General features: G+C 38.5%; 1 protein-coding gene across 8 annotated transcripts in view; it reads right to left on the bottom strand.

Moving 5' to 3' along the window:
- The window catches only part of NEK1 (NIMA related kinase 1), a 174,613-nt gene that overhangs the window by 108,331 nt on the left and 49,823 nt on the right, over positions 1-16,459 (bottom strand). For all 8 annotated transcript variants that reach the window (XM_057501650.1, XM_057501795.1, XM_057501737.1 and 5 more), the window contains 4 exons: positions 10,926-10,985; positions 10,633-10,692; positions 10,262-10,336; positions 1,068-1,231 (listed from right to left, as the gene is read on the bottom strand). In XM_057501650.1, coding sequence (XP_057357633.1) covers positions 1,068-1,231; positions 10,262-10,336; positions 10,633-10,692; positions 10,926-10,985 — 359 coding nt within the window. The remainder of the gene's footprint in view (positions 1-1,067; positions 1,232-10,261; positions 10,337-10,632; positions 10,693-10,925; positions 10,986-16,459) is intronic.

Raw genomic sequence — 16,459 nt, forward strand, 5'->3', positions numbered from 1 at the left:
TTTGCCATTTTGTCACAAATATGCACATATGTGATTATATAGCCTCCTTTTCTCAACAGAAGGAGAATCTATAATTAGCTTTAACACTTTAAGCTATTATATATAATTCATAATATTAATTTATATTTACTCTAATTATTTACCTTTGCTCAACTACATTTTAATCATCAATGTGGGGGGGTTCATAAAAATTTTTATTACACTCAAATGTCTTCTTAGAGTGAAAAGGAAAAGACAACATAACCAAATATTCACAAAATGATATCTCTTCTTCCTTTACCAGAATATTTTACAGAAGAAATTGGAATGTCTAAGAAAACGTGTATGCATACTTAAGGAAAAAGAACTGTGTAAGTTAGAAGTACTGACTGCTACTGTATTAGCTCAATGGAAGAAAAGGAAAACTGATGAACAGGACCAGAGATGAATGTGAAGAGAAAACAAGCCAAAACAATGAAAGAAGTGGCATTCCAGGTGATGAGGAAAAGAAACACTAAAATGCATGCTTTTGAGTTTTGCATAAAGTGTGATCCCATTTAAATGTAGTCTGATTTATTTAAAGCAAGTGGACGAAGCTATTGCAACCATACATTGGCTTAAAGTTATTACATGTTCCTTTAAATAGTATGTTCAGCCTATAACACAGATATAAGCAAAAAAGGTTAGGCTGTATCGCAGAGCTACATGTTTGCCACATGTAATGAAGGGCCAAATATGCACCTATAAAAATGACTGCATCCAGCAGGCAAAAAATATTCTATGTAGTCAATGGAGGAGAAAATATCCACAAAGTGTAGGTACTAACCTATACATGACATAAGACAAAATTACACACAAGGATGAATGTATGGATCACCACAGTCCAATCTGTTTGCACTGGCTTGGTTAGACACAGCCTTCAATCTTTTCAAAGTTTTTCTAATAGCATCAGCTTCAGGGAACTGGTGGCGACCTGCAGCCCTGTTAGTAAACCCTGGATGCGCCCAGGTGGCATCCCTCTGTAGATAAAAGCACAACAATTTCATTGCTCTCTGAAGCAAAGCAAAAGCAACTTCTGCAGAACATACCTTTCTGGAAGCCTTCGGCTACATAGTTCTCCTTTCCATTTAGCTTCATTATCTTGTGCTCTTTGTTGCTGCATTTGATCAAAAATAGCATGATAGTGTTCATATTGTCCTCGAGAAGCAAAAGAAGATGGAGCCACAGCCCCTCCACTGCCAAAAAAGGGAGCCTAGGAATTAAACAAAAGAGCTCTCACATGTTTATCTCGCATGGTCTGAGGGCCTGTGCTCTCCTCAAAAGAAAATATTTCAACACTTGACCTTTAAAAAGCAATTACCTAATTTGAACATAAACATACAGCCTAAAACAAAATGTTTTTCTACTATATTGTAACCATTAACAACCAAAAGAGCAGTATACTTTGTTACTAACAGTAAAGCATAATTTAATGTAACCAACAAAAATATAAAATGCCACCTAAATTCAAGTAAATATGGAAAAATCTTGTCTTAAGTTTTGAAACAGGTTTCTAGTATACATTTTATGTGATTCCATTCTATTAAGTTTAAATATGTATAACTTATAAGTAAAGCTGGGCCTGCTTTTGTAACATTCAAATTATATTTAACAAAAGCATTTGCATACATTATTCATACAACCCAAAACCTTTAATTCAACAAACAATGCAGACATAAAAACCACTGAAACATATTCCAGGTATAAATAAATTAAGTGAAACATCCTATCTATCCTTAAGCAGTTTATAAACAAGTCAGGAAATAAAGTACAAGTCTGGAAAAACCTTTCATGCCTGTGGTAAATGAGTGGTCACAGGCACCCTCTGAAGTACAAGTACTGAGCAAACTCACAAAACAGAAAAACTATCAAAAGTACAAATCTGTAAAAAAAATCAGTAGAGAATATATTTTTCAACCCAGTCTTGAGAGCAATGTAATAAAGAGATTAAATGATTAATATGAACCGGGTGGGGAGGAGGAGGGAGATAAAGGGGCACAAAAATTCTCAGTCATAACGTAGGCTGGTCACGGGGATGGTAGTGCAGCATGGAGAATATAGCCAACGATTCTGTAACGTCCTCCTGTGCTGACAGACAGAAGCTGCACCAGTGGGGGTGAGGATTTAATAATGTGGGTAACTCTCACCCCTCCGTGTCGTATACTTGAAACCAGTTTAAGATTGCACATCCATGATACTTCAATAAGAAAAGTATGAACCAAGGTGTTAAAGTGCAATGTATGAATACATCTGGGTGTCGGCAGGGGCAGGAAGGCACACAGGAGGCCCTGTGCTCGGCCCGACAAGGCTGGTGCAGCCGCCATCAAGTCCAGCTGTCTGAGTTCATGAAATAACAACAGAAAGCACGTATAAACTTCCAGGCAGGAGCAGCGTTCCTAAAAGCTAACAGTTTTAAGAAGGCCCGTAAGTCAAATTGTGCATAATAAGCAGGAGTCAGAGAGAGACAAGGCCGAGGAACCAGCAGGCGGCTGCTGCACGGACACCCAGCCAGGCAGCCTGAGCAAACAGATGCAATGGGCGAAAAAGTACATGCGAAGGGAGCTGTGGATTCCCTGCAGGAATGATGAAGGGTAAGGCAGATAACCACACAGAACTGTCAGAAAACAGAGATGTCAGGAAAGGAGAAGGGCAAAAGTGCGCACGTGCATAAGGCGCCCAGGTCGCGGTGGGAGCTCTTCTGAGAGAGGAAGTCACCAGCTGCAAGCGTGGGACCCGGGCTGCGGCTGAGGCCGAGGGGCAGCATTTGAAAGCCATTTCTCCCAAGTGGTATGAACAGAAGCCAGAACACTGACAGTAAAGAAGAAGAAATTCCAAGTGGAACACTGGAAGGAAGAAGTCTTTGTATCTTAAGGAGAGAGACAAAGAAAAAATATTTGCATCACTAAAAGGAAATACCATTGTCCTAAATGAGGTAAAATTTGTGTTAACACCCTGACACAGAAAGTTGCATACAACAAAATAAGAAAGCACAAGATTTAAAAAAATCAGCTCAAGATAATTACAGACAGCTGATTAAAGATGTTTGAATGGCAAGAGATGAAGTTGGTAGAAAGAGACAGCTGACGAGGCAGGAAACCCCACTAAGGCGATGCCCACCCACACCTGCCAGGTGTGTGTCTGAAGGCCAGAACCAGAATCCTGGTAACAGGTGTTCGCAGCGACCCTGAGACTCATGACTCCTTAGGTTTAGTCTCGTGTCACAAGTGCGTGTTTGCCAAAGCAAAACATCTCTGAAGATGCCAGTACTCGAAGTAACACTGAGGATACTGTACTAGAATACTGAAGCAATATTATCTTCCAAAAGGGGGCCTTATTCACTGACTATTAAGCACAGTTGATCCTCACAAGCCCATCGCTACAAACAGCTCCCTTGGGTTCCTCTGCAGCCTGTGCCTCCTCACTTCCGTGGCCACTGTTCTGCTCTCAGCTGTATGGACTCAATTTGCTTTTTCTGTATTTCATATAAATGGAATTATACAGTATGTACTCTTATGCCCGGTTTCATTCTTTCCTTTTTTTAAAATTAAGGTGTCATTGATATACAATCTTATGAAGGTTTCACACGAACATTGTGGTTTCAACATTCACCCATATTATCAAGTTCTCCCAACGCCCCATTGCAGTCACTGTCCATCAGTGTAGTAAGATGCCACAGAGTCACTACTTTTCTTCTCTGTGCTGTACTGCCTTCCCCGTGACCCACTGCCACATTAGTATGCTAACCATAATGCCTCTTAATCCCCTTCTCCCTCCCTCCATCCCACCCACCCTCCCCCACCCCTTCCCCTTGGTAACTGCTAGTCCCTTCTGGGAGTCTGTGACTCTGATGCTGTTTTGTTCCTTCAGTTTTGCTTTGCTGTTATACTCCACAAATGAGGAAAATCATTTGGTACTTGTCTTTCTCCACCTGGCTTATTTCACTGAGCATAATACCCTCTAGCTCTATCATGTTGTTGCAAATGTTAGGATTTGTTTTCTTCTTATGGCTGAATAATGTTCCCTTGTGTATATGTACCACCTCTTCTTTACCCATTTATCTACTGATGGACACTTAGGTTGCTACCATACCTTGGCTATTGTAAATAGTGCTGCGATAAACATAGGGGTGCATATGTCTTTTTGAATCAGGGATCTTGTTTTCTTCAGGTAAATTCCTAGGAGTGGAATTCCTGGGTCAAATGATATTTCTATTCTTGAGGAATGTCCATATTGCTTTCCACAATGGTTGAACTAATTTACATTCCCACCAACAGTGTAGGAAGGTTCCCCTTTCTCCACATTCTTGCCTGCATTTGTTGTTCCTTGTCTTTTGGATGGTGGCCATCCTAACTGGTGTGAGGTAATATCTCATTGTGGTTTCAATTTGCATTCCCCTGATAATTAGCAAGGTGGAGCACTTTTTCATGTGCCTATTGGCCATCTGAATTTCTTCTTTGGAGAAGTGTCTGTTGAGGTCCTCTGCCCATTTTTTAATTGGGTAATTTGCTTTTGGGGTATTGAGGTATGTGTATTTTGGACGAGGATATTCACCCTTATCAGATGAGTCATTTAAAAATATATTCTCCCATACAGTAGGATACATTTTTGTTCTGCTGATGGTGTCCTTTGCTGTACAGAAGCTTTTTAGTTTGATGTAGTCCCACTTGTTCATTTTTGCTTTTGTTTCCCTTGCCTGAGGAGATGTATTCAGGAAAAAGGTGCTTATGTTTATAGTCAAGAGATTTTTGACACCTGGCTTCCTTCATTCAGTGTACTGTTTTTGATTGATCCATGTTGTATGTATAAAAAGGCTGTTTCCTTTTATTACTGAATAGTATTCCCATATATTTTCAAACAATAGATGCATTTCTTATATATTATGAACACCATATGATCAAATGATAAATATGGATTATTCCATAATTTTTCTAAAACACACATTCACCAGAAGATACATCAAAACAGATGAAGCGGAACATCCCAGAGTTTGAAGATATTAAATAAACAAAGACCAGTAGTTATTTATACTGTGAATAATGTCTTACTATTTAGAAGTATATGATAACAGTATTAATTTTGAAATATTTCCCTTAATGTTCAGGTTTTGTTTTATCTTTATTTGGAAGTTCTCCTTAATTTGATTCCCATTACATTAAACCTCCAGGTCCTTATCAACTGCACAGAAATCAAGAAGCTTAAGAAGTTAGATATTACAAACTACATGAGGAATAAGTATAGAAACTGACATAGAATTTAAGTCATAGAAAATAAATTGTTTTATTATTCCTCAATGAAAGCACTACAGCAATTTATAAAGTGAAGCAGAAATCTGTTAAGCACACAGTATTTAATACTGTTGGAAAATTGTCTCAATTAGTTATCAAACAGTGATAAAACTGGATTTTGGGATTAAATACAGCTTTAGACACCATAGGAAAAAAACAATACCTTATTACATAAAAGAAGATATATGCAAGGGGAAAAGAAAATATAACCAAATTCACAACCTAAATCATGGACTAGATATAAAATACTTGAAAAGATCTGGGAGCCAACACTTTGGTAAGTTTTTGCTTTCCAATTGGTTAAGATCTGGGGTAAGTTTTTAAGAATGGGACAAATTCTAAGTCACTCCTTACCATTCAGGAGGTAATAAGTTCTATTTCTCATTGATGGTACAGTACAAAAATAGTAAAATATAACCTTAAAGATAAAGTTATATTACTAAATCTACATTAATACAGAATTAGAAACAAGTGACTCTTACTGAATTACTGATGCGTAATATGGAAAACTTGTGCAAATCCAGACCAATTACCAGCAATGAAATTGAATTGGTAATCAAAAAACTACCTAAGAAAAAAACACTTGTACCAGATGGCTGCACTGCTGAATTTTCCCAAACATTTAGAGAAGACCTAATACCCATCCTCCTTAAAGGTTTCCAAAAAGTAGAGGAGAAGGAAATACTTCCAAAGTCATTCTATGAGGCCAACATCAGTCTAATACCAAAAGCAAGCAAAGACACCACAAAAAAAGAAAGTTACACATCAATATCCCTGATAAACATAAATGCAAAAATGCACAACAAAGTATTAGCAAACAGAATTCAAAAATACTTCAAAAAGATCATCCATCATGATCAAGTAGGATTTATTCCAGGGATGCAAGGATGGTACAATATTTGAAAATTCATCAACATCATCCACTACATCAACAAAAAGGACAAAAATCACAGATCATCTCCATAGATGCTGAAAAAGCATTTGACAAAATTCAATATCCATTCATGATAAAAACTCTCAATAAAATGGGCATAGAGGGCAGTATCTCAACATAATAATGGCCATATATGACAAACCCACAGCCAACATCATACTTAACAGCAAAAAGCTGAAAGCTTTTCCTCTAAGATTGGGAATGAGATGAGGATGTCCACTATCCCCACTTTTATTCAATATAGTTCTGGAGATCCTAGTCACAGCAATCAGACAACACAAAGAAATAAAACACATCCAGATTGGTAAGGAAGAAGTTAAACTGTCACTGTTTGCAGAGGACATGATATTGTACATAAAAAACCCTAACAAATCCACCCCAATAACTCAATTCAGCAAAGTTGCAAGATACAAAATTAATACACAGAAATCTGTTGCATTCCTATATACTAACGATGAACTAGCAGAAAGAGAAATCAGGAAAACAATTCCATTCACAATTGTATCAAAAAAGAATAAAATGCCTAGGAATAAACCTAACCAAGGAAGTGAAAGACCTATACCCTGAAAACTAAAAGACACTCATAAGAGAAATTAAAGAAGACACCAATAAATGGAAATGCATCTCGTGCTCATGGATAGGAAGAATTAATATTGTCAAAATGGCTATCCTGCCTCACACAATCTACAGATTGAATGCAATCCCTATCAAAATACCAATGGCATTCTTCAGTGACTAGAACAAACAGTTCTAAAATTCATATGGAACCACAAAAGACCCGGATAGCCAAAGCAATCCTGAGAAGAAAGAATAAAGCTGGGGGGATTATACTCCCTTACTTTAAGTTGTACTACAAAGTCACAGTAATCAAGAAAATTTGGTACTGGCACAAGAACAGACCCACAGATTAATGGAACAGAATACACAGCCCAGATATAAACCCAAGCATACATGGTCAATTAATATACGATAAAGGAGCCATGGATATACAACGGGGAAATGACAGCCTCTTCAGCAACTGGTGTCGGCAAAACTGGACAGCCACATGTAAGAGAATGAAACTGGATTATTGTCTAACTCCATACACAAAAGTAAACTTGAAATGGATCAAAGACCTAAATGTAAGTCATGAAACCATAAAACTCTTAGAAGGAAACAGGCAAAAATCTTTTGAATATAAACATGAGCAACTTTTTCCTGAAAACATCTCCTCAGGCAAGGGAAGCAAAAGCAAAAATGAACAAATGGGACTACATCAAACTAAAAAGCTTCTGTAACAGCAAAGGGCACCATCAGGAGAACAAAAAGGCATCCTACAGTATGGGAGAACATACTCATAAATGACAGATCTGACAAGGGGTTAACATCCAAAATACATAAAGAATTCACACACTTCAACACCCAAAAAGCAAATAACCCAATTAAAAAATGGGTGGAGGATACAGACACTTTTCCAAAGAAGAAATTCAGAAGATGGCCAACAAGCACATGAAAAGATGCTCCACATCCTTAATTATCAAGGAAATGCAAATTGAAACCACAATGAGATATCACCTCACACCAGTTAGGATGGCCAACATCCAAAAGACATGGAACAACAAATGCTGGTGAGGATATGGAGAAAGGGGAACCCTCCTATACTGTTGGTAGGAATATAAATTAGTTCAACCATTGTGGAAAGCAATATGGAGGTTCCTCAAAAATAGAAATACCATTTGACCCAGATATTCCACTCCTAGGAATTTACCCGGAGAAAACAAGATCCCTGATTCAAAAAGTCATACGCACCCCTTTGTTTATCGGAGCACTATTTACAATAGCCAAGGTATGGAAGCAACCTAAGCGTCCAGCAGTAGATAAATGGATAAAGAAGAGGTGGTACATATACACAATGGAACATTATTCAGCCATAAGAAGAAAACAAATCCTACCATTTGCAACATGATGGAGCTAGAGGGTATTATGCTCAGTGAAATAAGCCAGGTGGAGAAAGACAAGTACCAAATGATTTTCCTCATTTATGGAGTATAACAGCAAAGCAAAACTGAAGGAACAAAACAGCAGCAAACTCACAGACCACCAGAAGGGACTAGCAGTTACCAAAGGGAAGGGGTGGGGGAGGGTGGATGGGGAGGGAGGGAGAAGGGGATTGAGGGACATTCTGATTCACACACATAGTCTGTGGGGGGGTGGATAATGGAGAAAGCAGTATAGCAAAGAGAAGACAAGTAGTGGCTCTGTGGCATTTTATTATGCTGATGAACAGTGATTGCAATGGGGTGTGGGGGGATTTGGTAATATGAGTGAATGTAGTAACCACAATGCTTTTCATGTGAAACCTTCTTAAGAGTGTCTATCAATGAGTAAATGAATACATGAATGAATGGACAGACAGACAGATAGAAAAACTTGTTCATCTCAAGAGACTGAAAAACAAATCAGGAAAGCCAACACAGAACATAAATTTCTACATGAAACAGACAAAGCCAAGTTTTATTCAGTTTATAACTTTTAGGGTAAAGAAACAAATAAGAATGGTCATCAATTTAACCTGACAAATACCTTCCTGGGTACCTGAATACGAAGTTTAACAAGCACGGGCCAGGGGATTCACAAATGAATGATACAAATTAAAGTTATAATGCAGCAGATTAATAGTGTATTCATTTTTCATACATGAAAAATGAATACACTATAGCAGTTTAACAAACTACCACCAACTTGTCAGCTTTAGACCCACCATTTATTATCTCGGTTTCTCTGGCTCAGGAGTCCGGTGTGTCTAACTGGGCTGCCTGCTCAGGCTCTCACCCAACGAAATCAAGCTGTCAGTCGGGGCTGTAATTCTCATCTGAGGCTTGGACTTTTTTCCCAGCTCACTGGTTCTTGGCAGAGTTCATTTCCTTGTGGCTGGAATGGCTACGGTCACGCTTTCTTTCTAGTTACTGGCCAGAGACCACTATCAGCTCCTGGAGGCTGCCTGCACTTCCGTGCCCTGTGAACTGGGTGTTTGCTTTCTACAAGACCAGCCAAGCACGTCCCTCTGACTTTCTTCTCCCCACAAGTCTGCCCTGAAGGAGCCTCACCAAATGCTATTGGGATGCCAGGATGACTGCAACACTGCCCATGCCTACCAACCTGCAACTCCACAGGCCCACCCAGAGCTCAGTGGGAGGGAATGATACAAGGCGGGTAAAACAGCGGCCAGAATTCGGGGGCCCATCTTAGAATTCAGCCTACCACAGATACATAAAGGATGCCAGGACAGTGGAGGAGGAAATGAAGGATTCAGAATGGCAGAAGAAAGGAAAAGGGAGTTAATATGAGCCCTTGCCAGTCAAGCTCCAGGCACTGTTCTTAAAATTTCTTGTTTTTAAATAAAGAAGTGAAGACTCAGAGAAGTTAAGACCTCACCCAAAGTCACACAGTCTGGATCTACCCAAAGAAAGTGTCTGGATTAACGTACCTAGTAAGTCGGCGACGGGAGTAGTTACCTTGCTGCCTGGCTGGAGGAGGGAGCGAGCAGGCAGGGAGGGAGGGGTGCTACCGAGGACAGAGCAACATGAGGGCAAAGACAGAGACTGCGCAGGCCACGCGCAGAAGGGCAGCGACACACAGGCCCTGGGTTGGCACCGGAGCACCCAGTGGGGGAGGGGACGGAGGGAGACAGGCTGACAGACACTCGGGTTAGCAGGTCTTCTGAAAACTCACTCCTTCAGGCTCCATGAAGCCACAGAAGGGCTTCAGGCAAGGGTGTGACAAATTGTATTGATAGTAAAAAGATCCTTCTGGCAGGAATGATGTTTCACAGCCTTCACATCAAAGTTTTAAGCAATTCTAACAGTGTTACCTACTAGTCATCAATACAAGTTACATATCAAATACACACAAGAAAACTAAGAATTCGTAACAGCTGCTGAAGAACTCCAGGGAAAAAGAACAGACAGTTATACACACTTCCAAGAGCAAAGTGAAGCTGGGGAAAAACAGCAGCAGTAAAATGATGCTGGAATCCAGCGCCTACCTTCACTTCACCACCTCCTCCGGCGCTTAGCACGTCCCTCCAGCCTTGCTCCCTGGCCCTATTTGTTCTCTCCAACTTGTGGGGAAAGGACACAAACAAAACACCACTTCAAGTATTTAATATAAAATACATGAAATACATTCAGTAATAAAATGGAAATCAGGGTATTCCTTTAAAAAGGGAATTGTGCAGGGAGGTGGAATGTGCCGTGGGAAACAGGCCATCCCTACGCCTGCTTTTCCTCCCTTTCCATCTGCTCTGCCTTCATTAAACTAACAAGTAACAATTTAAAAAACTGACTTCTTAGAGCCCTTGAAGCTATTATCATCTACAACTTGGTGGGGGAAGAAAAATAAGAACAAAAAAACTACCTGGTCCTTTTGTTTCTTTTCTTTTTCAGTAAATTCCGACCTTCTCTTTCTTGGTGCCTCCTTAAATAAAGAAAGAACATTTTTATCAGTAATAATTCTACCTTTTCTGGTTTCCTCAGGAGGGTTAGTACACCAGTGGTAGATGTATGCCAGGGAGGTTAAAAAAAAAATTAAGTTAAAGGTATTTGCTTGAAAGAAATAAGGAGGAAAGGTTTGGAGGTTTTATAAGATTTGTTCTTTTCTTGTACTTATTTCTGCAAAGCTTTAAAATAAGCAGACAGATGTCTTTATACCTCAAACATTTTCCTCCTTTCTTCTACACGATTCACTTTCTTCAATGGAGTTTGATGGGCCTGGACAAAAAGTAAAACTACAAATTAGATAAGGATTTTGAGGTACCCACTTGAATTATTCAAGTTTATGGAAATGTAAAATAAGAAAATGGTAAAGCCAATACTGCCATAACTCTCCAAATATATTACCCCTAAAAATAAAGAACTGCTGTAGTGTTTGTATGCTGTTTGTTAAATAAAGAGAAATATTACATTCAAAGAAACTGGAATCAGGTCTTCCCCAATCAAGTAAAAAGTCTGTCCTTGGATACAAATGTTAATTTTATGTTTTCTAATATTATTGAAGAAGGTCATTGAGAAACCCAAAACTGAAGAGATAAATTTTTCTAAAAAAAAATTAATTACACAATAAATGTTCACTACATACAATTCAAACAAGACTAAAAAGTCAGATTACTTCATGTCCCATCTCCAGAGGTAACCATTACTAATATTTTCACAAGTGTCCTTCCAGACACACTTAAATACATACATATGTACATATGTCGAATTTTAGCTTTTTCTGTTTTCACATAAATATGATAAAAAAGTGCCATTAGATGGAAGATGCTTTTACTACTCACAGCGTTCCGCACCATTTCTGAGTCATAGCAGGCAGATTAACAATGGCAACAGCCCAGACCACGGGCATCACTAATTCACTGAACCATCATTCCTCTAGGGTTAGACACTGGGCTGGTTCCACTTTTTCCTACCTTATGCTGTAAGAAGCTTCTTTTATGCGTGCATTTTTGTGCCATACTGCGTGTCTTTAAGAAGGGTATTTTTAAAGACATGGAATTATGGAGTAAAAATATAATTTAAATGTTGAGAAAAACTGCCTTCCCAAGAGGCTGCATCAAATTATACCCCCACCAAAAAACTCATTTCCCCACAACCTCAAATATATTGAATATTATCAATCATCTTGAATTTCTGCTCTTTGGTAAGGGTAAGAATACTTTCCAGTATATTAGAGATTTATATTTGTTTTTGTATACACTAATTGCTCATCTAATTTTAGGATTGTTCAATTTCAGGAGCTCTTTGTATATTATGGAAATAAGACTATTATAGATGCTGCAAATATTTTTCCCATCGTCTTGTAGTTTACTGTATCTTTCACTACAGTTTTTAATTTATAATTAAATCTGTCAATCTTTTCCTTTATATCTGCATATATAGTTTTTGCTAAAAAAGACATTCTAGATCTCAGTATTTCAATATTATATTTGCTTCTGCTACTTAGTGTCATTTTTATACTTAGATATTTAATTTAGATTTTAAATATTTATAGCTAGATTTTTATTTTTAGGTCTATATGTGGAATGCATTTTTTTATTCATGGAATGAATTTGGTATTGTTTTCTTTTTTCTCTAGAAAATCCAACTATATAATACATATCTCCTAGCTATTTATTGGCTAATACATCTTTTTCACTATTGGTTTGAAATGCCTCATTAATCATGTAATACATTCACACACATATGGGTCAGCTCTGGCATTCTCTACTCTGTCCCACTTATCCCTGTCTTTCTTTTTCTTTTCCTTTTGCTTTTACTGTGATACAAAGTCACCTACAGAAAAGTTGGGCAGCAAACACAGAGGAAACGCCCGTGTAACTACCACCCCAGACAACAGACAAGAAAGAGGACATTGGCAATACCCAGAGGTCCTCCCCATGCCAGTCCACAAGTCTGACCTTGACCACGGAGGTAGCCACCACCCTGACTTGTATAATTACCATCTCGCTTTTCTTTATTGTTTTGTCACTTACATATGCCTTCCTGAACAGTAGAGTTTGGTATTTTTTCTGTTTCTGAGTTTTACAGGAATGAAATTATACAATACATATCCTTTTGCATTTTGCTTCCTTGTTCCAGTTTTCAAGATTTACCTGTTACTTTGTAACCACACGTTTTCCTTACTGACACACTGTTCCACTGATGCTGATCCCTTTCTTTCAGTTGTCTTGTAACTTTTTCCATTAGCTCTACTCCGAAGATTGGAGGGCTTTGTCACTATTTATTTCCATTTTGTTTTCTGATTATTCATTTTTGCATGTTGTGCTTTTATCAGGCCACTTTACTGAACTGAATTCATTAATAATTTTCTGCTGCTTCACTAGGATTTTCTGGGTATCATTATCTGTAAATAATGTCTATTTTCTCTCCTAAAACTTGTTTCTTCTTTCTTCCCCTTTTCAATTGCATTGGTTAGGATTTCAGGCATAATATTAAAAAACAGCAACCACAGCAAACATGCTTGTCTTGTTCCTAGATAAAGTATAAGTATGATTCAGCAGGTTGGAAGGTAAAGCAATGGACAGACAGAGCAGCTAAAAAAAAAAAAGAATTAAAAAAAGGATAATTTACAGGCCCTCTAGGACCTTTGCAACCACATCAAACAGCACATCAGTCACATTATAGGGGCCCAAGAAGGATACAGACAGAACGGGTCAGGAAACTCTCTGAAGAAGTAATGGCTGAAAACATCCCTAACCTAGGGAAGGAAACAGACATTCAGTCCCAGGAAGCCAAAAGAATTCCAAATAAAATGAACCCAAAGAGAGCCACACCAAGTTATACTTAAAGTTTCAAAAGTTACAGATAAGGAAAGAATCTTAAAAGAAGAGCAAAATAAATTGTTCTTCAGCTACATGACTTCTGTTTGGTATTTTCTTATGGTTTCTGTCTCTTTTGAAGTTCTCACTGCTCATCCATTCTCTCGAGTGCATCTTTATGACTGTTACTTTGAATTCTTTATTGGGTACCGTACTTATTTCCATATCATAAAGTTCTTTTCCCGAGGTTCTGCCTTGTTCTTTCATTAGGATCATATTTCTGTTCCTTCATTTTGCTGGAAAGTCTGTTTGCTTCTGGGCATTAGGTGAAAGAGCTGCCCCTCCCAGTCTGGAAGGAGTGGCCTCGTGTAGGTAATGGTCCTTCTTGTTCAAACTTGTCCTAGCTTTTAGTTGTCTCTCAAACATTTGTGATTGTCTAAACCACCTGATTTATTCTTGATATGCCTCCGTTGTTGAGGGTGTGCCAAGACCTACCAGTGACCCATGGGGAGGAATCTCATATAGCCAGAGAAAGGAGTGGACGGGGCACACTTGCCGGCTTCAGAAAGGCAGCAGGAGAGTCTTCTCTGCACCCTGTGGCTTCAGCCGCAGTGAGGGAGAGCTTTGTCTGCACACGCAGTGGCTCTAGGCCAGCAGTGGGGTGGTACCCAGGCTTGTGCTGGCAACCGCAGCTGGCGCGTGGGGGGTGTCACAGCCGCCTGCACTCATAGCTTCAGCAGGCCACAGGAGTGCTCGAGACCCTGTGAGCTCTCCTGCATTCCCAGCCAGAGGCGGGGCAGCGCTGCAACCACCTGCAGTCTTCGGTCTGAGCAGGTATTTCCACCAGTCATCCTGCCCATCCCTGCGAAGTGGCAGGACGGCACTGTGTCTGAGCTCACCACCCGCCTGTGGGGAGAGGGCACAGCACCTCCCTGGAGTGTCTCTCTGTTCCTGCCCCTCCAGCAGATTCCCATATGAGCAGGTGGATGTTGTATTGTGGTTTGGAAAGATGCTTATTATGATTTCAGCCTTAAATTTATTGAAGTTTGTTTTGTGATTTGTTTTGGAGAATGTTACTTGTGTACTTGAGGAAAATGTGTATTCTGCTGCTTTGGAATGGAATGTTTTGTATACATCTATTACATCCATCTGGTCTCATGGGCCATTTAAAGCAGATGTGAGACTTGCACTTCCCTCATGCAGTCTAGATGCTTTTCAAACTGCTGTTTTTCCATTGGGTCTCTTGGTGAGCAAGACTGCAGATGATCCCTCCATGCAGGGAAATCTCAGTTTCTTATAGCACTCTGGGACTCCTGGACATTAGCCCATTGGTTTTGTAAGCCAGGTATCCTTTCTGGTGCAGACCCTAGGGGCTGGGTGCCCAGTGTGGGGTACACCCCCTGCTCCTCTGGGAGAAGTGCCTGTCTGGTGACATACCCAGGAAATCCCATTAGGCTCTCAGATTTCTCAGCAGAAACTTTGAGGGAATGTTGTGACTTAGTCAAAGTGCTGAAAAGAAAAACTTCAACCAAGAATACCCAACAGGTTGTCATTCAGATTTGAAGGAGAGAGAAGAGTTTTCCAGGCAAGCAAAAGCTAAAGGAGTTAATCTCCACTAAACCAGCCTTACAAGAAATATTAAACAGAACTCTTTAAGCCAAAAAGAAATGGTACTAATCATAAGAAAATATTTGAAAGAAAAATAATCTTACTAGATAAGTTAAAGACACAAAGTAGGTAGTGAATTAATCATTTATAAAGTCACTAAGAAGGTTAAAATGACAAAGTAGCATAATTAATTAAAACTACAATAATTAGTTAAGGGATAAATAAATAAAAAGGTATAAAAAGTGACTTCAAGTGCATAAATTGGGGTACAAAAATGTAGTTTTGGAGTGTATTCAAATTTAAGTTGCTATCAACTTAACACAGACTTTCATATACATAGGATGATATATGTGAACCTTGCAGTAATGACAAAGCAAAACTTATAAAAATACACAAAAGAAAAAGAGAAAGTTATCTAAACATAACTCTAAAGAAACTCAACAAATCACAAAGGAAGAGAGAAAGAGAACAAGAACACAACCGAGAGGAACAAAACCATCCAGAAAACAATGAACAAAATATATAAAACAAGTATAAAGAGACACAAAAGGAGAAAATGATAATACTAATAAAATGATGACAACTAATAATTAATAGTAATAATAATATGAGGCTTTAATGTCCCACTTACATCAATGTATAGATTATCCATCTAGAAAGTCAATAAGGAAATATCTGCTTTAAATGATACATGAGACCGAATGGACATAATAGATGTATACAAACATTCCATCCCAAAGCAGTAGAACACACATTTTTCTCAAGTGCACAGGTAACATTCTCCAAAACAAATCAAGTTAGGCCAGAAAACAAACTTCAATAAATTTAAGGCTGAAATCATAATAAGCATCTTTTCTAACCACAATGACAAGAAACTAGAAATCAATTACAAGAAGAAAACTGGAAAAACTACAAATATGTGAAGATTAAACAACATACTGGGTCATATAAGAAAACAAAGGCAAAATCAGAAAATACCTAGAGACAAATGAAGAGAGAAATATGACATGCCAAAATCTATGGGCTACAGAAAAAGCGGTTCTAAGAGGGAAGTTCATAACAATACACACTTACTTCAAGAAACAAGAGAAATCTTAAATAAACAGTTAAACTTTACACCTAAAGAAACTAGAAAAAGAACAAAGCCCAGAGTGGGCAGAAGGAAGGAAATAAATAATAAAGATCAGAGGGGAAATAATTGAAATAAACATAAAACAGACAACAGAAAAGATAAATGAAACTAAGAGCTGGTTCTTTGAAAAGATAAACAAAATTGACAAACCTTTAGCAAGACTCACCAAGAAAAAAGAGGGGTCAAAGAAA

The sequence above is a fragment of the Manis pentadactyla genome, chromosome 1 (assembly GCF_030020395.1).
Source record: "Manis pentadactyla isolate mManPen7 chromosome 1, mManPen7.hap1, whole genome shotgun sequence".
Lineage (NCBI taxonomy): Eukaryota > Metazoa > Chordata > Mammalia > Pholidota > Manidae > Manis > Manis pentadactyla.